General features: G+C 41.4%; 2 protein-coding genes across 19 annotated transcripts in view; one reads left to right on the top strand and one right to left on the bottom strand.

Annotated features, from left to right (window-relative positions):
• The window catches only part of MMD (monocyte to macrophage differentiation associated), an 80698-nt gene extending 58164 nt beyond the window's left edge, over nt 1–22534 (bottom strand). For 2 of the 8 annotated variants that reach the window (XR_014257255.1, XM_082440161.1), the window contains exons 1-6: nt 22230–22532; nt 13481–13562; nt 9229–9389; nt 5440–5514; nt 3712–3813; nt 1660–1729 (exon numbers count right to left, since the gene is read on the bottom strand). Coding sequence is in view for 6 of the 8 variants with exons in the window: in XM_082440161.1 (XP_082296287.1) it covers nt 1660–1729; nt 3712–3813; nt 5440–5514; nt 9229–9389; nt 13481–13562; nt 22230–22255 (516 nt within the window). In the remaining 2 variants the exon portion in view is untranslated. Of the gene's footprint in view, nt 1–1659; nt 1730–3711; nt 3814–5439; nt 5515–9228; nt 9390–13480; nt 13563–22229 lie in introns of all 8 variants that reach the window. The other 6 variants (XM_082440159.1, XM_082440157.1, XM_082440162.1 and 3 more) reach the window with 4 other exon arrangements.
• Nucleotides 13570–25211, top strand: part of LOC309649736 (uncharacterized protein) — a 68671-nt gene continuing 57029 nt past the window's right edge. For 6 of the 11 annotated variants that reach the window (XR_014257262.1, XR_014257263.1, XR_014257264.1 and 3 more), the window contains exon 1: nt 13570–21936. Coding sequence is in view for 2 of the 11 variants with exons in the window: in XM_082440168.1 (XP_082296294.1) it covers nt 21383–21936 (554 nt within the window). In the remaining 9 variants the exon portion in view is untranslated. The other 5 variants (XR_014257266.1, XR_014257267.1, XR_014257268.1 and 2 more) reach the window with 4 other exon arrangements.

Genomic DNA, 25211 nt, shown 5'->3' on the forward strand with positions numbered 1-25211 from the left:
CTATTGTACTACTTGAAAATGTCAATGAAAGATTTAGGCTAGTAAAAATACTGGATAAACTTGCTCTTATGATACCCAGAGGGAATTTACTTGAAGTTCCACTCTAATGATTAGTGACCCATCAACACAGACCTTGCTCTGGGTGTCTTCAATCCCCCTCTATCTATATGGCCTTCAAGGCAGATCTTTTCATTTCTGACTTTCACCTCCCTCTCCTCACTATTCCCTGTTGCTTTTACCAGCTAAACTGTATGTATTTTTGCTACGAGGTAATTATTAAAGCCACTATAAATCTCATATCTCAAAGAACATATCTTGATACATTCTCATAAGACATACCCTCTGAAAAAACATAAGCAAACCTATAAATCCTAAACCTTTTACAGGTGTTTTTGTGACCAGGGCAAGAACAATGCACAGCAAAATTACATTCTTATAACTTGCCTATGAGCTCAGGAGGAAATTATAGGTACAATTCTGACCCTTGTAGGCTGAGAAGAGAGTTCAAACTAAACACACAGTGGCTGGTGCCCCAAAATGCAGAGTGTAGGACTGGGAAAACATAAGCTAAAGGCACAAGTGACCAGTAGATGGGATCGTGAGGTTGTTATGTTATTGTTTTAAATTGAGAGATAAACATTGATTTCTCAACAGTAATCAGTCTGAATGGGAGTACAAAACACATATGTGCAAATGCCTACTAAAGGTAATGAATGCCACACTTTCACCCATCAAAGTCCCCAAAAGAAAATTTCAAGCAAAGTTAAAAAAAAAAGCACTTTCCTGAGAAAGAGAAATAATATGACTTAAAAGCAAGTGAAAGGAAAAGTAAGAGTGAAGGGATTTGAGAAATATCCAATAAAATGTTGAGCCAAATGACCTTTTGAGGTCCTTCCAATTCTTAAGTTCTAAGAAGTCACGGGACTTCCCTGATGGCACAGTGGTTAAGAGTACGTCTGCCAATGCAGGGGACACGGGTTCGAGCCCTGGTCTGGGAAGATCCCACATGCTGCGGAGCAACTAAGCCCGTGCGCCACAACTACTGAGCCTGCGTGCCACAACTACTGAAGCCCGTGCGCCTAGAGCCGGTGCTCTGCAACAAGAGAAGCCACCACAATGAGAAGCCTGCACACTGCAATGAAGAGTAGCTCCCGTTCGCAGCAACAAAGACCCAACGCAGCCAGAAATAAATAAATTAATTAAGAAAAAAAATTTCTGCTCTAAAAAAAAAGAAGTCACTAATTTATATTTTCTTCATTGTAAGAAACCTCCAAATTTACCCTCGCCATGGATTTAGGGTTAAGACACTAAGTAATCCAAGTAGAAATTCCCACCTTCACATAATCTCACAGCTCTTTGGGAAGAGGGTGGGAGTGGAGGTGGGGTGAACAGAAGGGTTATCCCAAAGAACAAATGCAGCAGATTACCATATGGAAGGAGTCACACTTAGATGTATAGCTTTTCCAAACTACAGACAGTAGGTAGTACAAGTTGTGGCACTTTGTAATTTATATATTTTTTCTTTTGAATCTCTAGTTATTGGACATGTCATAACTTCAGAAAGAAAAGCTTCGGATCGTATCTATAGACATATTAAGAGTCACAGCGATTTAAAAGAAAATAAGGTGAAATAACTTAAATTATAAAGCAACTTCTTACCATTGATGTCACCACCAAGGCTGGAGAAAACCCCATTGTGAGATAGAAAAAGAGCTCAACCACCTTATACCTGCAGAACAGAAATGTGTTAATTTAATTTAAATTAATTTAATATATCTATTCCTACAACACTCAGACTATTTCTTTACCAGTTTTTCCCTTTTTCTTCTGAAAAACAAATGTAAACTCTTGACTATTCAAATGAAATGTATTTTCCCTGTAGGAGACCATTAGGGCTCTAACTGAAATACTGTAGCTGAGTAACAATGAACTAGCATTTCTTTCAGGATGGATAAGGCATCAAATTCCACATACTACATGCAAAACGTTCTCTGCCAAAAGCTATCATTGAATCCAGTTCACCATGCATTTTCCGTTTCTGATCCCAGAGTGTTTGCCTTCATCGCCATTCCAATCCATCGTTATGAGACACTGAAATTATGAAGCTGCACAGGGAATAGCTTGGAGCAGTTTATCAGTGGCAAAGGGATGGGAGCCCTAAGGAACTAAGGGCATGTGTTTTTTGTTGTTATTGGTTTTTTTTTTTTACTTTTTAAAAAAATTTTTTTATTTTTTGAGGGCATGTGTTTTTGATTGTCTCTTAATTTTGTATCTGTACAAACTCCAGTTTGTAAGGCTCATCACCTTAGGTGCAGAAGTCTGAAAATGCTAAAAAACACACTGTACTGAAATTCAACTTATATTTATGCCTAATCAAACTAGACTCTAAGTTCCTCGAAGGCAGGGACCAAGTTCTGTTTATGTTTGGGTCTGCAGGGCCTAGAACAGTACGTGGCACCATTTACGTTCTCTGTAATACCTGCCAAACCCAATGGCCAAGGGTGACTCGCATCTCATTCTTAGTGTTTTATACTTAAAGTCCACCATGAAGTAATCATATCAGGGAACTGGGGAAGAATGTGGGTTTGGTTTATATTAGAAGGCCTGGAATAGGAGAAAAGAGAGTTGTCTTACTTTACTTCCTAATTTATCCAAGGATATAAATTAGGGGTTTGAGCCTGAGAAGCAAACTGTTCCCTGGGATATATATATAAAACGCATAATACCACTCAGAATTGCTAATTATGGGCAAAAATGCATTTAAGTGAATTTCAAAGTCAGAGAGAAGTTAGCTAAAACTACCACTTTCTTCTGAAAAGAGAAAACAATTTATTACTTTGTGACAAACACAAGTTATGTTTAATTCTGAGGGCCATTCTGCCAAAAACAATAGATAAAGAATTTAATAAACTGTATCCAATGACAATTATTTCACAGTTGTGAGTTTCTCAAGTTCAGGCATGTGAAATAATGAAAAGAGCCATGGAATAGGAACTAGGACACATGGGTCCTAATTCCAGATGAGTCACTAATTTGATGCATGTACTAAATGTTCTCATTTTTTAAACATGAAGCACAAATAGATGACCTTGAAGGTCTCCTCTAGAACTAAGCTGCTAAATTTCAATAAGTTTTCTTTTTATATTGCTTCACACTTAAGACTAGGAGATATGAATAACGGGTTAAAAAAGGTGTGTCCCATGGTGAGGATACTAAGGGTTTAGATGCCCTTCCAAATGTACCCTTTCTCAGGGAGTCCTAGGTTGGAACATCCTCTGGGTTCCTATCTAGGTGTTCTGTGGGGGCTTAATAGCTATTATCTTCAACCTTCAAAGAAACTTAGAAAAGCAGTTATTTTTCTCATGTGGTAACTTAAGTCACAGAGGATAAGGCTAGTTTGCTGATAAGACTAGCCTCGCTGAGGATGTGAAATGAGGTCTGACTGACTCCAAAACTGTCATTTTAGATGAGGGACAAGTGCACCCTGTCTTTCAACTATGTCATATATCACACAGGCACCATTCATTTCTGTCTGCAGCAGTCTGTAGACCAATGATGAATATCAAATGGTTCTAAAGATTTGTTAAAACAATATATATTCTATTTATGTATTTCTACTATTTTGAACTGCAAATATAAATTGTACTGTAATGTAGATAAAATTTAGGAAGTTAATTTTAAAGCTATCAAATGTAAATTATTTTCTCTTACTTTTCATGGTAGAGAAATACATAAATGGTTCCTCCAGCTGCCATGAGCCAGATAAACCAACGCATATGAGATGCCAGGGGTCCAAGTTCACGGAGATTTAACCTAAAAATGTAAACATGACAACAAAGAACAGAAGTGATAAATGAAGGGAATTCATACAACCTGTGTTTTCCTCTAGTCTTGAAAACTGGGAGAGAAGGTACCAGGACAAGACCAGAAAGAAAAAGCAGTCAACATGTGGTTGGAAGTATTTGGGCAATTGGGATAAAATTAATAACTCAAGGATAAAATTGTCGTTCAAGCTTTAAGACTTAGAATTAGTTCCAATGTGGTTTAAAAATAGAACCAGCTAAAAGGAGACTTGTAGAAGTAAGTCCCAGCACATCTGTGATGCCCGACTTTCCTTATTAGGCAGACTGCTGTAAAGGCTACTTGCCTTGTTGTTCCTGACTATGTATTTGGGAGCAGATTGTTTACAAAGCTTACTGAGAATGCAACAAAACCCTGAACCAGATCACATACACACAGTGGATACCTAATACACAGACCAAATGTCTCCATTATCAATTTCTCCACCAAGAGAGAACATGAGAAGATCTAGCCCAATACATGTTATGGAAGATACTTTGTAGGTTAGAATTTAACCATGGACTCTTGTGAGGCCTGAACTTAAAATGCTGCAAATTCACCTGTATTAAATTCAGATTAAGAATAGATAAGAAAATAAAATGTTCTGAATGGCTATTACTACAAAATTAATATTTCCAAATGGAAAAGGTACCACCTGCATATCGAAGAGTACATGCGAACAAACTGCCTACTGTAATATTTGATTCCTCAGTCTACATTTAAAATTTTTATTTACTTATTTTAAATTGAGGTATACTTCACAAAAGCCTTTAAGTATTCTCGCTCCAATATGATTCAGACCTATAATTTAGTAACAGTTACTGGGGAGAGACAGCACTTACTCTTTACTCCAACAGATAATTAGGTTTCTTTTGAATGATGGATGCTGCATTAGTCAGAATCTAGAGGCCTGCTGTTTCTAATGATATATAGTTGATGGCATAATATGAATTTCTGAGTGGTTAAAACTGGACCATATCTTGACAGAGGAAAATCAATGTTTCTTTAATTATGGGCTTCAGAGCAGCAAAAGACTCTATCTGATCTATACCAAAAAGGCAGGAAGAACAAGGACATTGAACTGAATACTAGGTATTTTAAATAGCTAACTAATTAGGCTAGTTCTCTTATTCATATAGCTAAAGAAATGAGAAATGCACTCCATACATAGTAGCTACTGTGCTGTGAAGACCAACAGTATAAATTTCAAAAGTGAGCTTGTTTTCTTTGTACGTATTTACAGTATTTCCACTTAAACAATTAGGTGTCCAGGTTTTCTGAGCAGCAGCAGAAGCATATACAAAGAATATGGAAGGCAAAGGTAACATATTTCAAAAGTCAGCGTGCTGCCTACACACAACTTAGTAGCACTTCTCTCAAACAATCCAGTGCCAGATATGTATTCTGAATGGCAGTAACATTCTCCCCTTAAAATCTGCAATCTGACCCAAGTAAATCAAAATGCGAAAGAAAAAAAAAGCATGTACGTGTGTTGGGGTAGGGGAACCGGGGAGCAGGGATAGGAAGAAGGGAGGGAAGAAGGACCGAGATTTCTCTCATAAAAACACTATCTTCAAAAATATAAAGACTGTATCTTACCATGGGGCGTAAGATGCAGCAATGAAGAAATAGATAACCATTCTATCACACATGTGAAAGCAATGCTCCACTGTCCTGTTGGGGGGGGAACAAGTTAGAGTTTTCAGAAAATTTTACGACTGGAAGTAGGGGTTATCACTTCACTATGTCACAACTGCCACTCTTGTTCTTGGTTCTCATGGCATTTATAACTTGGCCTTCAAAGTCGCACAGCTATTTTTAATAATATGGAGCCACAAGTAAAAGCTTTATATTATTTTTAAGATTGCATATACCATAGATCCTCTCCATGTAAGAACCCCACAATAATCAGGAATTCAAAATCTGTCTTTTCTGATATTTTCTATTTTTTTTAGATCCTATCTAATAGGAAAATGAAATTCCTTGAGGGCAGACCACCTCTCAACCCCTATCATAGTGCAGGGCACAAAATCATGAAGGCTCAGTAAATAGTCCCCAAAGCCACATTCTTTTTAGAATGTCTTAGAAGCAGCTTTTACTCCAAATCTTAGTGTAGACAGTAAGCTGCAATAAAGCAAATTTAGAAACTAATTTAGGAACGGCAGTAACACAAACCAGAAAAAAAAAAAAAAAGGCGCATTTGCTGTCAAGAGGGTAGCCACCTGGGCTGCTTCTTCTTTTTTTGTTTTAACAAACTTATTTATTTTATTTATTTTTGGCTGCATTGGGTCTTTGTTGCTGCGCGTGGACTTTCTCTAGCTGCAGCGAGCGGGGGCTACTCTTCGTTGCGGTGCGCAGGCTTCTCACTGCAGTGGCTTCTCATTGAGGAGCACGGGCTCTAGGCGCACAGGCCTTAGTAGTTGTGGCTCACGGGCTCTAGAGCCCAGGCTCAGTAGTTGTGGCGCATGGGCTCAGTTGCTCCGTGGCATGTGGGATCTTCCCGGACCGGGGCTCAAACCCATGTCCCCCTGCATTGGCAGGCGGATTCTTAACCACTGTGCCACCAGGGAAGCCCCGTGATCTGGGCTTCTAAGCAAGTTTTTCCTTCTAAAACTGAAGAGTCAGGAAGTGTACAAAGATTTGGCTCACTGAGGTCTATTCACAAAACGGATTAGACAGAATCCGCCCTTTACTGAGGTTATTTATTTATTTATAAATTTTTGGCCACACCGTACAGTGCGCAGGATCTTAGCTCCCCGACCAGGGATCAAACCTGCACTTCCTGCAGCGGAAGCGCAGAGTGTTAACCACTGGACTGCTAGGGAAGTTCCTGAGGTAATTTAAAAGTACAAATGCATTGCATTGTCTTGAATCCATTTCCAGTCCAAGGGGTAGTAGCTGTGGTTTGGTGGTGCACAAGTACTAGATTTTGCCTCATCACACACTCTGTGTCGACCAAAGCAGGCTGAGGATGTTTTAGTCACATGTTAGTGAAGAAGTGAAAATAATTTAGATCTAAAAAAGCAAACACTAGATTAATGTTTCTCAAACTTAACTGCCTTTCAGAATCGCCTGGGGAGCTTATAAAATACAGTCACAAACTCCAGTCCAGAAGATCCTGATTTAAAAGGGCTAGCAGATGAGGTAGAAGATGCAGGGAAGAGAAGAATAACTCCTTGGATGACTGTGATTCCAAGCCAGGTCTGGGGTCTTTCTAATTCTGCTTTCTAGGCTGTTATGCACTGTTGCAGCAGGTATAGTCAAGAGTGCAGTTTTATTCAAGACCCACCACCCATCTCTGACCCACACTCTCCTCAAGGGTGAAGCAGAAGTAATATCATCTCTATCACAGAGTGCGTGTGAACATTAAATGAGACGATGTAGCCATGCATTTAGCACAGCACCTAGCACGTAGTAGGTACTCAATAAATGCTTGTTCCCTTCCCTCTTTTACTTAAATTTAGGCTATACTTGGGATATTTTACAGAATTAATGCAGAGCAAAAATCCACATGTGGCTTATGATTCTAGCAGTGCTATTTCAAGGTTCAAGAGAGACTAGTTTCTATTACACTTTCTTCTCAGGCCCTGGCAGGGAGGCCCTGAATAACGAAGCAGGCACCTACAACTCTTTGATTCAGATATCTAGACAGCAAAGCCAAGTCAGCAAAGGCAACCACAAGCACTGGATCGGGCTAAGAAGATAATGAAGTGCTCCTGCCTCTGGGCTCTGCAACAGTGCATCCTGAAGAGCCAGGACAAGTACTTTTGAGGCTTGCTTTTGAGTGTGTACCACAGCTCCCTCGTGATTCAATGCTGTAGTTTTATGTTAAGCCCTGGGAACTGTCAGCTTATAGGCAAAGGTAGCAGACTGCAAACTATAAGCAATATTGTAAAGGGTGCAGTGGAAATAAACCTCAGGACTGGGAGTCAGAGATCCTGGGATGATCAGATTCTGCTGGAATCACTGAGTCTCAGTTTCCCCAGGAGCAAATTATGGGGTTTGGATCAGATGTTCCCTAAGGATCCTTCCAGCTCTAAAAGTCTGATTTTACATGTGAGGAAACTAGGAATCATCATATGAATACCAAATCCTGCTCTTAAATAAAGCATCTTTTTAATATTAGATTGTTTGAATAACGAGATTTTTTTGCACATTCTATCTATAAAACCAAAAGTTACCTTGTTTTTAATTTTATTTATTTATTTTTTGACTGTGTTGGGTCTTCGTTGCTGCACGCAGGCTTTTCTCTAGTTGCGGCGAGCGGGGGCTACTCTTCGTTGTGGTGCGCAGGCTTCTCATTGAGGTGGCTTCTCTTGTTGTGAAGCACGGGCTCTAGGCGCGCAGGCTTCAGTAGTTGTGGCATGCGGACTCAATAGTTGTGGCTCGCGGGCTCTAGACCGCAGGCTCAGTAGTTGTGGTACACGGGCTTAGTTGCTTTGCGACATGTGGGATCTTCCCGGACCAGGGCTCGAACCTGTGTCCCCTGCATTGGCAGGCAGGATTCTTAACCACTGTGCCACTAGGGAAGCCCCCAAAAGTTATCTTCTAATATTACATTAAATCACTCTAAGTCTGTTCTGCGTCCTCCTTTTTGAAAAGAAACTTTGCCCTTTTGGGTTGTGCAGAATCCATTTCATAAGCAACTAGATGGTGTGCTGCTACCTTTGTATCGCCCAAATTAACCCTTCATTCAAAGGATGAATGCTTTTATGTCCTTCTCATTGGGAGGCTAAGGATCACAATATTGTTTGGAAAGTGCTTGACAGCTAACTGTAGCAACATATGTGAATTTTGTTTGAGTAGATGCACGGGACCTAATTCTGAAAGCTGAACTTTGCAAAACAGTAAACCCTAGCTGTAATATACCTGTAGTACAGCTGTAGTGATTTGTAATTTTCAAATCATTCTCACATGCATCATCTCATTCACCTATCACAACAGCCCGCCAGTCGGGCATTACCATTCTCATTTTAGTGATGAAGAAACTGAGGCTACACAAGGCTAAGTGGCAGGGCTTGGACTCAAAGCCCATCTGGTGACTGCAAGTCCAGAGCACTGGTCATCACCCTGCAGCTGCCATGCTCTTCCTTAGTGTGCCGACACACTGGAAAACAGGTGTCAGGATTTTACACTGTAAGTCCTGAGGAAGCAATGTGGTTTTGTTCGGTTTCCGAGCAAAGGCCTGCTTTCTTAAGACACAGATAGGGGTGCTCAAATTCTGTCCAATCCATAGGAAACTTCCTGAGTGTCGGGACAGCATTAGACTCTACCAGGCAGGAAAATGTCCACTCTTTGCCTCACCTGACCAAAGCATGCCAGCGTGAGAGGCTAACCCGAGCCAACTATTGTGAGTGACCTGTTGAAACAGCGTACCATCCACTGTACCTTAAGTGGCTCTTTTTCCATGATACGATGTGAAATACTGTGGAAACAATGAAGAGGGCACAGAGGCCCATTCCATAAATCCATGCTGTTATCTTTTCCCAGCAGTCATCAGACAGCCGGTGGAGGAGGGCACTGCCCACAATGGCTGGAACAATGAGGAACTGAGAGAAAGGGAAAGAAAAGTAAATATTCAGCAAAACACTGAATTGAGAACTTTATTAAAAATACATAGGTTTACCAGGGGCAATTTTAGGAAGATCATTTTAAAACAAACATTTGCCTTTCCTGGATAATCATAACGAGAGCCAGATGAAGTTGTCCGTTTACGGCACTGAAAACAAGTACTGCTGTTTAGGGCCCAGGACCTGTGTCCACCAATGGGTACACAGTCAAGCAGTAAGAATGAAACATTACTCAATTGTTGCAAAACAAATGTCCTCTATCCTAATTTCGTTAATTAAGAACACATTTCATCGTATTCTCTAATGTGATTTAGGGTAGGCACTTAAAATATTCAAATGGCAAGCATGTACCCAGATTTCCCAGGGAGGTCTTGATCTTTAAATATTCTTTCCTGTTTCCCCCATGTGCTACTGAAATCCCAATATTCCAGCAAAGGGTAACTAAATGAATCAAGTCAGTAACTATTATGTACATACCACACTCAAATAAATCATTTGTTCAAATCATATGTCCTGATTTCTAGTTTGGATATCTACATTCCACCAATTTGCGAGCTACTGCAGAGTGAAAGGGTTATTTCATTTTTAATAGCACCTTTCATGTAGGCAAGAGTAATCAACTCCTACTTATTCAAATAATTTTAAGAGACTAGAATCTTAGAGAGAACTTTGCTTTCTGCACCACATTTTACACTACATATGGACACAAATTTCAATGTCTAGTCATATCAGTGTGACTAGTAAACATTTTATAATAACAGAAATCATCAGAAGAAATAAACTACTTTATTAGATAGCGGAATAAACATACCTGGCAAAGAATGCAAACTTTAGCAATCTTATCTTTTTTGTCTCCAACACCTTCTATTTCCCTCTTGAAACAGAATATTAAATCCCCCAGATGAGATCAGCACTGAATTTCAAATGCTGAAGTATTCAATGGCCCAGAACAAAGAGAAAATTAAGGACAACAAAGATCTTCAAAAAACAATTTAATTAATTTTGAGATTATGTCCTTTCTACTTTTTTCATGTTAAACTATCTTCTCTTTAATGAAATGATGACATTAGATGGAAGTTTCTTGTTTTGTCAGTTTTAGAAATTTTACTGCTCTCTGAAATCCAAAAATCAGGGATACAGTTTAGTAAGTTTAATAAGATGACATTTTCTGTTCTAAAAAATTAATGTGGATGTTTTGTCAGTTTTTCCTTAACTTTGGTTTCTACAAGTGTTCCTTGTGACAATCCAGAAGAGATAAACTAAGGGATTATTCAGGTCTATCTCAAGCAAATATTATTCGTAAAGGTGAACTGTGCATCTCAACAGCCAAACCATTATATTTAAATGCTCAACATTATGCTAAGTAATAAGCATTTCATTGGTTGTTTTTTTAAAAAAATTTATTATTTATTTATTTATTTTGGCTGCGCTGGGTCTTCACTGCAGCGCGAAGGCTTTAGTTGTGGTATATGGGATCTTAGTTCCCCGACCAGGGATTGAACCTGGGTCCCCTGCGTTGGAAGTGTGGAGTCTTAACCACTGGACCACCAGGGAAGTCCCTCATTGGTTGCTTTTATTGGTCAGTATTATGAAAACTATCAGAGCACTATTTTTGTAACTTTTATCAGTGTTTTGCAGTTGGTAAAGGCATATCCATAAAATGGTGGATGTACATTGGAACAATAAGTGAAGGAACAGGCCATATAAACTGTTATTCAAACTTCTATATTCTTTATATCCTAATGCTGACCTAGATTTAAATACACACACCCCTACATTTTCTTAGGGGCCTGTGGACAATTAACTTCAGAAGTAGCTTTAATCTCTGTTAAATTCATCAGACATTTAGTTAAGAATAAAAGATGGAAAGAAACCAAATGCCCATCAACAGATGAATGGATATATATATTACACACACACACACACACACACACACACACACACACTGGACTATTACTCAGTCTAAAAAAGCATGAAATATTGACAGTTTGCAGCAACGTGGATAGACCTAGAGATTATCATACTCAGTGAAGTAAGTCAGAGAAAGACAAATATATGGTATCACTTCTACGTGAAATTTAAAAAATAATATAAATGAATCTATATACAAAACAGAAACAGACACAGATATAGAAACTTAAGGTTCCCAAAGGGGAAAGGGAGTGGGGGATAAATTAGCAGTATGGGATTAACAAATACACACTACTACATATAAAATAGATAAGCAGCAAGGACTCACTGTATAGCACAGGGAACTATATTCAATATCTTGTAATAACCTATAATGGAAAACAATTTGAAAAATATGTGTGTGTGTGTGTGTGTGTGTGTGTGTGTATGTATATATATATAACTGAATCACTTTGCTGTACACCTGAAACTGACATAAAATTGTAAATATTATATTTATACTTCAATTAAAAAAAAAAGAATAAAAGATGGATATCCAGGCAGGTATAGCTGACAATCAAATTAGGCTGTGCATTCTTTAAAACCAAGTTTGGACTCTAAACATTTTGACCCTCTGGTGTTGTGAAGCTCACTTCACAAAGCATTCACTAATGCAAAGACAGGGGTCAGCTCAAGTCTAGAGAATTCCACTAAATCCTTCCTGCCCCGAGAATCCAAACCATGGGTCCAGGGAGACTGTCCACTAGTGAGGTTACTCCAAATTTCATTATTGAAGCCCTTTTATGGAATCCAGGGCAGGCATGTCAGGTACAAACTTTTTTCTAAAGAAAAAAAATTTAGTAAGATTTCAGCATATTAATTATTTAAATAAAAATCTTTTGAGCATCTAAAGAAAAAGGACAGTGATGAGAATAACGTTTCAATATTACCAAGTAATATTTGAATTCCACTATTACAATACATAAAACTGATACTTTATAAAGTTTGATTTCTGCTAAGTAATGACTAAACAGCATTGTTCTATTAGATTACAAAGAAATCCACCAAAAACTAGCTTATTTCAGGTTTATTTGGCATCATGACTCCTTTATAGAAATACTGACTATTCTTTGAAGAAGGGTTCAAGAAATGAAAAGGCACAACTTGAATTCAAGCAAGTTTTATTCTAATAACATATGTATATAACCTACACATTGTACTAACATTGTCTAAAATAATTAAATTAGCCTGTTCTAACACTTCACTAAAGGAATAAATTGGCCTCCTTCTCTAGTTCTTGTCTTCAGACTATACACCAGCCACCATTTTTCCCTCGAAAGTCTCACTAAATACAGCTTTCAAAGGGAATAATGAAATCATAGATAAAAGGAAATTTATAATGACACAAGAAAATGCCAATAAAATGAAATTAATAGGAAAACTATGAAAATACACACATATTTACAAACACCACAGACAAAAAGAAGAAATGCACCCAAGTGTTAACAATTTATTTCTAGGTAGTTCTGTTTTTCTCATATATTCTTCAGTATTTTCTATGTTTCTTATAATGAATGTTTTGTTTTTATAAGGAAGAAAAAAATTAGGAATTTAGGGATTAAATCAGCCTTTTCTTCTACTATCAAAAAAATTAAGAATTTAGGGACTAAATCAAACTTTTCTTCTACAATATGGACTAACATCTGCTCTGAGAAGCAATGACCACAGTGGTGATGGAGAGGATGTGGCTACCTGTTTTAGGGGATCACTCAGGGAAAAAAAAAAAACACCTTTTTCAACAAATGGTGAATTCTTCTTGCCAATAAACACAGCTGACTGTCTTGAAAAGGTGATTCATTTCATTCCAGGGGTGACAGTCTTCATAGTTTTCTTTGGGTTTTTTTTTATAACTAAGGTACTTACTATTATTATTCTTTCAAAGACGATCTTGTCTGAGAAAGCAAGTCCAGGATAGACAGAGCTGACTGTAGTCAGAGCACTCAAAGTGTCTGACATGCTCACAGTTTCTGGTGACATGACCTAGCACTGACACTTTGGAAGGTAAGGTCACAGAGATGGGTAAACCCGACTAACGGGGCTGAGGTTAACAGAGATGATTGCCCCTTCCTCCCACCAAAGCCCTTTGGGAAGGACGGAAAAGGCAGAAAACTCATACTCACTGCATGTGTGTAACAGTTAGCAGCATGTTCATAACAAGTTGGTTTGTAGCGGCCATTGGCTGGGGCCCGGTGGTTCATGAACCTGTAGAGACAAAGACATCACGTGAGAAAAGCTCAGAGCGTGTAGAGAACAATGGTGAAGCTTGTCAGTGGTTGTCTAGTCTATTCTAACTGAAGAGGTGACTGCTGGAAATACCTAGTTGCGGGAACAAAACCAAAGCCACTAAACAGTTGTAAACTGAGCCAACAGCCATAATCCTAAAGCGAATGCCCTAGTTTAACAGATTAAGTATTCTTTCAGTTCATTTAAAAGAAAAACTTTCTACCAACCAAAAACAAACAAAAACCATATCCACCCCCTTCAACTGGTATCCCCACAGTAAAAAAATTAAAAATAAAAAAATGGTACAACCAAATCTTATATCTTAACAGAAAAAAAAAATCAAGGTCATTTTTCTAAACTTAACAAATACCAGAAACCACCATTTAATGCAAATTCAGTGTATTTGAAAGGTTTCTATTTTTTCTCTTAAAATGTATAAAGCTTATACATGTAGATCTTTAAAGCCTCCATCCCATGATTAGCAGGCCTGTTGAACTAGTTTCCCTATATTGCATTACTTGTTCTGGCACCAGACAGCTTAAATAAATGATACCTGGCTGCCTCGTGGCACCTGAAACAAGAGGTACGTTTTCACCTGCATTCTTCCTGAATTAAAAGAGTTTCCTTCAAAATCTAAATATGTGACTAGCACCTGATACACTGTCTATAAAATTCATACATACACACGTGTGTATGTATCTAAATATCAAAATCTGTTACACATATAGACATATGCCCATATTCCATATCCCCTTTGGGCTAATTTTGTGGCAACCGGCAAAGCAGTGAAAAGCACAAATACCATCGGACACGAAGAGATAAACAGCCTTCTTCTATTTCAGTGTGTGGGTGAGGATCCCCCCAGCCCCAATTCATACCCATGCCATGTTTCATGAGGGATTCTGGTTTAGTCTGTGTGTTCTTTAGAAGGAGGGAGATGTAAACTCAGGAAGATAAAAAGGCAGCTGCCTGAAAGAAGCAGTTGCAGAGAAATAACGGAGGTAAGAGAGCCATGATGGCATTCAGGTCTCAGCATTCCTGTGCTTGGGGCACGCAAGATGTCAACAGCCTTTGCACAATAAAGTAGCTTTTTGCTTGAGCTAGTTTAAGGGGGTAGGGGGAGGAGATTTTGCTATTTGTCACTAGTCACACCTTACTAATTAATATGATGAAAAAATGGTACCAGGCTAAACCAAACGGCACAGCCAGGTTGCCAAAAACTGACTAAAACACATGGTCAAGCGATACCAAACAGTGCCCATTTTAAGAACAAAAGACTAGCCAATACTTTCTCCCTGAATTAAGAAGGGCCTGTTATCCCTAGAGCAAATATATAAAGGGGCAGTCCCTGCTAACCCAACATAGAGAGTTCAAGTGGCAGATCCACTAGGAAATGGATTTGGGACCTTGAAGATACCTTACTTGGACCACCAATGGGTAGCTATCTAACTAGCGTGCAAAATATACACATATGGAATGGAATTCACCAGATGGCTTGGAAACTGCTTAAGAGAAATGTGCAGTTAACAGCTTCAGAATTATTCCAAGCTATTCTCACACATAGATAAATAAATCTTTTCTCCCCTGACAATCCTTTAAATAATTTTACTAAATTTCCTAAGGAACGAGAGTGTTGCTATATGGCAGTTATTAGTAAAAAGGAAAATAATTACACTCTTGGGAAGGATGCTTTAAAAGTGTCCCTAGCATTCAAGGATCTACCAAATCATTAGCCTGAGACATAACGACAGGGCTGTAAGTAGCATATCCTATTAGGAATTGCAAAGGGTAAAGAGCAAGGCTCCGGGATGGTTGAAGGTAGATTAAACTGCGAGCACTCTGTGCAGGGCACAGTAAGTAGGGTCTGACTACCCACCACCAGGCTGCAGACTAAAATAGCAATTTATATCTCTGGCAGCCCAATCTAAAAATAGTCAGGCTATTACACAGTGACAGGGATAGACTCAAATTTTCTCCTAAAAGCAGAGAAGCTCAGTGGCCATGTTTGTGACAACTTAGTCCCTGCCCACCTGGAATCACTCAGGTTAAAAATAAACTCAGAAGTTGCAGAGAAAAATATCCCACCCATGTGACTTAAGGTAGTTTCTCCTTAAGGGCAGGGCCAAGATTCCGGCAATACGGAAAGGGAAGAGCAAGTATTCCAGGCACAGATCACTGTCTGGGGCCCCATGGGACAGCACATGGTTCTGCCGGGAAATTTACAATGCATTTTTCCATTTCTCTCTGATCTGCCAGGGTACAATCAAGCCTCCAACAAGGTCTCCTGCAGAAATCACTATGAAGAAATTAGTCGCCCAAGACCTAAATGGAAAAGCAGATGTAAAATGCAAATAAACTCCCACACACTAAACTCCCACACAAAGAGCCTATTCTCTTCCCCCCAAAAAGAATGAGGAAGGTTATCAAGAGTTATGGGAAATAGCACCCACTTATGGAAGACACCTCTACTTAAAGCAAAGCCACCCTAATGGTTATCCAGTGCTAGAAGAGAGCATCCAGCCAGCTGCAGAGGGTTTGAGGGAAGGTGATTAAAGTTTTTAGTTGACGAGGGTTTGTTCATTCATCCCCTCACTTTCTCTTTCAACACTCTCTCCGCTTCCCCTGGCCCAGTGTCCTCATGCTCTCCCCATGATAGAATTTCAAAACTATGAAGAGAGGGACCTGGGGACACTCCTTAGCACACTTTAAATTTAGCTCAAAGCAGTGGCCTTCCGAAGGTAAATCTGCAACCCACCAGCAGATCTCAGAGGCCTAAGATCAAATCTCAGAAGTTGTCCTTGATTCCTCTGTGTTCCCCATATTCCACATGCAAGCGCCATCAATGCTACCTTCAAAATATATTCCAAATCAGTTCCCCTCTCTACAGTTCCAAAGATCCTAACTTAAATCAAGACATCAACACCTCTGGTCTGTAAACATACAAAGTCTCTGGTCTCCCTGCCTGCCCACACATGGACTCTCTTCTTTACTCAGCAGCCACAAGTCTATCAGCACCAGATCACATCAAACACTAACCACAGCTTAAAATCTGTCTGGCTTCCCAAAGTGCTTGGGATAACACTGCATCCTCCGCAGGCCACAAGCCCTCACCACTTCTCCAGCCTGGTGCTACCTTCCTCTCACTCTCCGCCTCCAACCAACCGCATCCTTTCTGCTCCTCAAACCACCCAGGTCTTATCTGCCTCAGGGTGTCTGTGTTTGCTGTTTACTTCTAACTAGAACATTCTTCTCCAGAATGCCCAGCTCTCCTCTCACCGGTCAAGCTCAGCTCAAATGTAACCTCCTTGGAGAGGTTTCCCTGACCATCCTACCTAAAGTATCACTTCAGCCCTCCTCACTCCACCAGAGCCCTTAACACAATTAGTAAGAATTGGACTTTTTGAACTTGTTTATTTTTTATTTCATCTTCTCCCACTGTAATGTGAATTCCATGAAGGCCATCTTGTCCACCATTTCATTTCCAGTTCCAAACACAAGGCCCAGCTTATTGCTAGAGTTTAATAAATAAGTGCTGTATGAATGAATAGAAAGACAGACATACTGCCTGCTGCTGAAGTATTTTATCCTACCCGAGAAAGATCCACTCGTCAATTAGTTTCACTGGGGATTCTGTATGCAACAAAGAAAAACAGGCAGTCTTAGAGCAAAGAGAATCCTCAATCTCATGAAAATAAAATTCTCAAAGGCCAATACCATGGACATTCTAAGGGCTCCTTCAACATCACCTGATGGGGCAACATAAGCTGACCCTGTGCACAACCTTACTAATTAGCTTCCTTATATGAATAAGCATGATGTTTAGGAAAAGTGTCTGCTGCCAGAGGTAGTGATAGTGGTGGGATACATTTAACTTAAATAAGGGAAATGGCATACATAAGGAAACTACCCCATGCCTATGATTCAGTGCTCTGAGAACATGACAAAAAACAAACAAACAAAAAAAGGCCCAGCTCCTAGAGAAATGGAAATAAAAACAAAAATAAACAAATGGGACCTGATGAAACTTAAAAGCTTTTGCACAGCAAAGGAAACCATAAACAAGATGAAAAGACAACCCTCAGAATGGGAGAAAATATTTGCAAATGAAGCAACTGACAAAGGATTAATCTCCAAAATTTACAAGCAGCTCATACAGCTCAATAACAAAAAAACAAACAACCCAATCCAAAAATGGGCAGAAGACCTAAATAGATATTTCTCCAAAGAAGATATACAGATTGCCAACAAACACATGAAAGAATGCTCAACATCATTAATCATTAGAGAAATGCAAATCAAAACTACAATGAGATATCATCTCACACGGGTCAGAATGGCCATCATCAAAAAATCTAGAAACAATAAATGCTGGAGAGGGTGTGGAGAAAAGGGAACACTCTTGCACTGTTGGTGGGAATGTAAATTGATACAGCCACTATGGAGAACAGTATGGAGGTTCCTTAAAAAACTAAAAATAGAACTACCATACGACCCAGCAATCCCACTACTGGGCATACACCCTGAGAAAACCATAATTCAAAAAGAGTCATGTACCACAATGTTCATTGCAGCACTATTTACAATAGCCAGGACATGGAAGCAACCTAAGTGTCCATCAACAGATGAATGGATAAAGAAGATGTGGCACATATATACAATGGAATATTACTCAGCCATAAAAAGAAATGAAATGGAGGTATTTGTAGTGAGGTGGATGGAGTTAGAGTCTGTCATACAGAGTGAAGTAAGTCAGAAAGAGAAAAACAAATACAGTATGCTAACACATATATATGGAATCTAAGGGAAAAAAAAAAAAGTCATGAAGAACCTAGTGGCAAGACGGGAATAAAGACACAGACCTACTAGAGAATGGACTTGAGGATATGGGGAGGGGAAAGAGTAAGCTGTGACAAAGTGAGAGAGTGGCATGGACATATATACACTACCAAACGTAAAATAGATAGCTAGTGGGAAGCAACCGCATAGCACAGGGAGATCAGCTCTGTGCTTTGTGACCACCTAGAGGGGTGGGATAGGGAGGGTGGGAGGGAGGGAGATGCAAGAGGGAAGAGATATGGGAACATATGTATATGTATAACTGACTCACTTTGTTATAAAGCAGAAACTAACACACCATTGTAAAGCAATTATACTCCAATAAAGATGTTAAAAAAAAATTGAAAAAAAAAAAGGCAATAGGCAGTCCTGGAAGACTTCTAATGCTTTAGAATTATATGCTTTGCCACATATTCAATTTGAAGCTAACCAGTGGTCATGAGGCTGGGGCTAAGGAAAGGAGCATCCTTTTCCTTGGATTTTTGGTTGCCAGACTGGAGAAACGAGCATGCACCAATAAGATACCAATAAGATATATTAGAAGCTCTGGGTCCTAGGCCTCTGTGCTGTCATACAGATGTTGTGATGTGGGTGGGGAAACAGAGGTGAATGGCTGCATGGGTGGTAGAGAGGGACATGAAATTGAACCCTTCAGTGTGCCCCTTCCTTGCTGTGTGATGATGGCAAGCTCTCTTTTATTCTCTAACCCTATTTGTTCTTCTATTAAATGGGTATAAAATTTGCCTTCTAGGGTTACAGTTGAGGATGAGCACCAGTAAGCACTTAATGTTAGCAGGTATTCTAATCAGTCAGAGATGCTGTGAAAGGGAGAGAATGACTCTGTGTGGAGGGGGGTTGGGTGGGGGGGGTGGAATCAAGTGTGGAAGGGATAAAGCACAAAAGATAAAAGATGTCCCACTGGGATTTTTCACATCCTAAGCTTTTTGAGAAGCCATGCCTGCATAAAGCCCTCCACTTATTACACTGGGCTAGGCATCCTTACAGCCCTCCTCCACAGATATGTCAGAACTCTGGAAGTTGATCCAAAGCCACAGTGACCACCAAGTTTCCATTATGAACAAACCAGCAAGGTGTTCAGGTTTTCTTATAATTTAGACATAGCCACAAACTATGGCCTAATGAAATGTTTTTACTGCAGTCAAATGCTCTTCAATGGAGTCCTGGTAAATCTATCAGAAGGAACACATGGGTTCAAAGACGGTGTGTTCCTCTTTCTAGTTCCTCTGTCATTTACCTACTTGTATGGCTCCTGAATGCTCAAAAGATGTATAATAAACACAGCTTTTAAGAGATGTATAACAGTACTCTCAACATGTTAATGTATGGACCACAAAAACCATGATTTTTTTTGTTATATTACTTTTTATTTGCAGGCTTTATTTCTAAGTTCAAATTGACTCTTAGAAATATCTTTCCACTCTAGCCTATAATACAGAAAAACAAGAAATTATGGGATCATTCACTGTTCAAAGAAAATTGGGGTAGGTCTAGATGTCATCAAGAAAATAACTGTTAAATATCCATTGATATTGTGCAGCCGCTGAGAAAATTACAATGTCTATGCTGCACTAAAAGAAAACGCCTGTATTTTTTCATTTTTAAATGAATGAAGTAGAACGCAATATCACCTTACAACTGTGATAATAAGGACTGGATAGATTAGTGTCGAGCAAAAAGAAAAGTTCAGGGCTTCCCTGGTGGCGCAGTGGTTAAGAATCCACTTGCCAGTGCAGGGGACACGGGTTCGAGCCCTGGTCCAGGAAGATCCCACATGCCACAGAGGAGCAAAGCCCATGTGCCACAACTACTGAGCCTGTGCCCTAGAGCCCGTGAGCCACAACTACTGAGCCCACGCGCCACAACTACTGAAGCCCGCGTGCCTAGAGCCCATGCTCCACAACAAGAGAAGCCACCACAACGAGAAGCCCGTGCACCACAATGAAGAGTAGCCCCCACTCGCTGCAACTAGAGAAAGCCCGTGCGCATCAACGAAGACCCTACGCAGCCAAAAATAAATAAATAAATAAATTTATTAAAAAAATAAATAAATAAAAGTTCCACCAGCTGAGATTACGGTAGGGTCCTAAATAAGGTTTGTTTTTCATTTCTCTTAACACTTTTAATGTTTGTGCGACAAACAATAAAACAGGTTCCTTTTCTGTTTCTTCTTTCTAGAGAAGAACTGAAAGGATAGAAAAGAAATACAACTCTTAATCTAACAAAAACCAGTAATTTCACAGAATATTGCCACTGTTCTCTGAAAACAGGAAGAGCAGAGATGTGCAGAGAAGTAAAACCAAATCAAACAAACCACATGCACAGGGCTTTGCCAACCATTACTGAACCTGTGTTACATCCTCCCTTAAAGCCCCTCCAGTCCTCGTGGCTGACTTCATGTTCTCAAGCCAGAACATCATGGTTTCTTTTTGCCTTTAGAAGTACTGATATGATATCCCACGAGGGGAATACTGCCAGGCATTCAACACCCTGAGTGATGAGCAATATTCGGAAGTTAATCCAAGTCTTCAAACTGATCACCCTTCTGATGGCACAATCCACCACAACTCTCTCTGCACATTTCCCTCCTTACCCTGTGGGACTGGAGGAGGAATAAGATCAGAATGGGAGAGGGGGCGTCAAGGGATTAGGAAGTTGGAAAGAAAAAAAAAAGTGCACTTTAAAATCCTGAAATAAAAAGCAGTGCCTAAAAACTCAACAATAACCTCCTTGGAAGATTTCATTCATGCATTCTTTGTCTTTTTTCAAATTCCCCCTGTCACTGCACACTAAGCTAGCCTGCTCAGGGTGAGGGTCTGGGAATGGGGATGGCTGCCTGATTCAGACAAAGGGATGGAGAGTTACCACAACACAGGAGAGGTGAACTTTCACCCACTTAAACGAAGGAGATTAGAAAAAAAAGCCCAGAGCTTCCTTTCGGAACTATGGCCAGCCTCCATCCATTGCTAAATGGCAGAGACCCGGGGTCGGGATTAAGGCCACGGTACCTTCCCAGGCTGGCGTTACCATCGGCTCTCCAGCGAAAGGGCAGCCGGCCAGCCTTCCGGTGGTGCCTCCTCGGTTCCTCCTCCTCGTTTCCTAACACCGGCGCCTCAACAGCAGGTCTCACCACCCGGACGCTAACTTGCCCCTTCGCGGCGCCCCAAATAGCACGCCCTGGGACTCTAAGCCTGAGTACCCTCAGGGCCCGGACCTGGCCAGGCAAGACTAAACCAGCAGAGCCTGCCTCAGTTTCCCCGTTGCTACGGCCGTTCAAAGACAAAGCACCTAAAACGGCCAGCACCCCCGCTTTACCACAACTCTCGCTGCAGGGCGCAGCAAAGAATGGGCCCCGGTTCCGCGCGCACCGGGAGCCCTCCAAGCTCCCGGTAAGGGATGGAGGGCAAAGCCGGGGTCGGAAGACTCGGGGGCGGCGCCTGCGGCTGGGGTTCGGGTCCTCAGAGCGAGCAAGAGCCCCGCCTGGATGGGGTGAAGCCGGGTGAGCAATGGGATACCACGGGAGGAGGGCAGGCTCGTGGTCCGAGGTCTGGGAATCCGACGTCCGCAGATCGCGAGGGGGGACCCGGGTCAGGCACGAGATCCTGGTCTTTGGAGGAAGGGGATCACCCAGGGATAGCAGGGAGGCGAATACCCCGGGAGCCGGTCCCCGGCCGAGGCGCGGGATCCACAGGGGATGGACCCAGGTGAGGAGCCGGGACCCACGCGGGAAGAGACGGGATCCGGGACCCGGTCTCGGCACGGGCGGTGGGGCGGGGGCGCCATCCCTCTCACCGCTGGAATCGATTCTGGAACCGCATTGATCCTCTGCTCCTCCTCGTGGGCCAGGAGCTCGGTCTCGTCAGCGCCGGCGGCCGGGCGCGCGGCCCTCATGGGCTTGGGCTGCTCCGGAGGCCGCCGCGTGCCCGGCGGACCACTCAGCCAGGCAGGGTCGGAGTGGGCCAGGCCGAGGGTCGGGACAGGGCCGGAGCCAGACCAGGCGGCTGGGGGCGGGAGGGAAGCCGCTTAAACGGCCCCAGCGCCTCCCGCCTCCAGCCTCCCGGCTCCTCCACCCACGGTAGCCCGCGCCCCGCCCCGGCGCGGAGCCCGGCCCCGCCCCCGTCCGCCCCGCCCGTCTGCGTGATCCCGCGGCCGTCGGCGCGCCACCGCGCCGGGCGGCCAATCAGCGCCCAGAGTGGAGCAGCGGTAACTCTGCCATTCATCCCGCAGCGCCGGGGCGGAGGGGAGGGGCCTCGTGGCGGAGGAGAGGAGCACGGGGAGGGGCGGGGAGCTAGAAGGGCGGCTCACTTGTAGAAGGGGTGGAGTTGGAGCGAGAAAATAGAAGAGCCGGAGGTCAGAGGAAGAAAAATTGTAAAGGAGGAGGTGAGACACGAAACTTGAAAGAAATTGTAATGAAAATAGCAGCAAACAAGGACCTCTGTCTGCGTTCTAGTCCTGGCTCTGTGTCATTTATTCCTTCCTCATCATTTCTCCATCCCTCCTTTCATTTATTCCTTCGTCATTTTCAAGGTCAGCTACACCTAGGCTGTTGTGCGAGGTTCTGGGGTAGATTTTAAAAAAACCTTTCCTTGTCTGTCATATGACAAGCACTGTCTAACTCAGATTCTATGAGAAACTCAAAGGAGGAAGTCCTCCTCAGGGATGCTTGTGTTATCCTTTTATTTATTTATTTAATCCAAGCAGCTTCCAAATAAACCAAAAAGTAGATTTGAATCAGGGTCCTGTGGGAAAAACCTAAACTCAGAGGGCTTGCTGTATAAGAGGTCCAAAGGATAGTGAATGAATCGCTGATTTTTTTGGGGGGGGAGGGGTAGGGTTCTTGGGATGAACTAAGCTATGTACAACTTTTAATCATCTTCAAAGTCGTAAATGATAATGTTTGTTTTTATTTTTTATTTTTGTTTTTTTAATTTTAATTTTTTTTGGCGGTGTCACGTCACGTGGCATGCGGGATCCTAGTTCCCCGACCAGGGATCAAACCTGTGCCCCCTGCAGTGGAAGCACAGAGTCCTAACCACTAGATGGCCAGGGAAGTCCCAAATGGCTGATTTCTTTCTTTAAATAAATAAATAAATAAATAAATAAATAAATAAATAATTTTGTGCTCTGTTGGGTCTTCGTTGCTGTGCGCGGGCTTTCTCTAGTTGAGGTGAGTGGGGGCTGCTATTTGTTGTGGTGCATGGGCTTCTCATTGTCGTGGCTTCTCATTGCAGAGCGCGGGCTCTAGGCGTGCAGGCTTCAGTAGTTGTGGCACGTGGGCTCATTAGTTGTGGCTTGTGGGCTCTAGAGCTCAGGCTTAGTAGTTGTGGTGCGCGGGCTTAGTTGGTCCGCGGCATGTGGTATCTTCCTGGGCCAGGACTCCAACCCGTGTCCCTTGCATTGGCAGGTAGATTCTTAACCACTGTGCCACCAAGGAAGCCCTATGGCTGATTTCTTGATCCTTTCCCTTATGACCCCTGGAATGTAGATGTGGCCCCCTCCAGGTAGCCTATCCACACCGTCCCACACACCCTAAACTTCAGACTCTCAAGGGGACATTAAGCCAGCCTGTTAGGAGTGTTTACTTTGCATGCAGTGAGAGCTTTGGAAAGCGGGGAATTCTTTCACCCATAATTCTAGTTTCCTTTCCTTTAACACCTGCCAAGTTGGTGAGCTCTAGAAGGGTGCTTTCCATGGTTATTTCATTAATTTCCCCAAGAACTCCAGGAGATAAACATTATCTTACTCATTTCACAGATAAGGAGGCTAAGAGGTTTAGAAACTTGCCAAAAGCAAAACTAGGATTTGTACCTAGCTTTGTCTAACATTAAAGACTCAGATCCCTTCAGTGTGCCAGACTGCCTCTCCCTAAGTTTCAAAGTAGTATATTTCTTTAAATTTTTTTTCTAAAAGTCAGAAAAATGAACATGGATTGAAGGTTTACTGAACTGCTCTGTCCAGCCCCTGGGCTCAGTGAATTGGTGGGAGAGGGAAAGGTCACAAAGGAAATAACTAATAAAAATAGGTAAAACATAATGATATGAAATAACATAGGAAAGATTAAGAAAACAATGAACCAGCAGATGTCAGGTCACATCCTAGCAATGACTTAGGAACATGCAGAAGACAGTAAGGAGCTAGCAAATTGTGGTGAGGCTAATTAGGTAATGGGATGCAGGAGAGAAGGAAGTCTGGGGATGGATTTTGAAAGAGATGATGGGCATGACGACACACAGCCTTTCATACAGTACAACAGCTTGGTCAAAGAGGGGATGTGGTCAGTATGGGGAAAATTTGTGAATGGCCACCTAGGTTTAGAAACATCAGTGTGAATGGCATTTACCCAAGGGGGAAAAAAATGAGTGAGATAAAAATTAGATCAAATAAGAATAAAATACCTTGACCTACAGTGGTGTCTTCCATAGAAATATTGAAGGAATATAATATGCAGGAGTATTAACTGAAAGTGGCTTGTTTAAACAATATGATCACAAATTTAAATCAACCTCATTGTTGGTGACTCTCCCCCAGAAGTGAAAGCAATTCTCAAAAGATAAAAATAAAAACCATGAAACAGCTTAAGATTATTTACATAAACACTGCTACATTTTTTTCTTTTTTTTTTTTGGTGAGGTGTCCATTTGAATCTTTCTGAGGAGAAGTCCTGAGTATGTTTGCAGAAAAAAGGTACTAAAATCTACTTAGAGATTAGCGTTTTGGAGTGGAAGAAAATGGAAAGTTTTTCACATTAGTAGGATGTGACATTTTTGTGTAGCT

The sequence above is a fragment of the Balaenoptera physalus genome, assembly GCF_965194825.1.
Source record: "Balaenoptera physalus genome assembly, chromosome: 20".
NCBI lineage: Eukaryota > Metazoa > Chordata > Mammalia > Artiodactyla > Balaenopteridae > Balaenoptera > Balaenoptera physalus.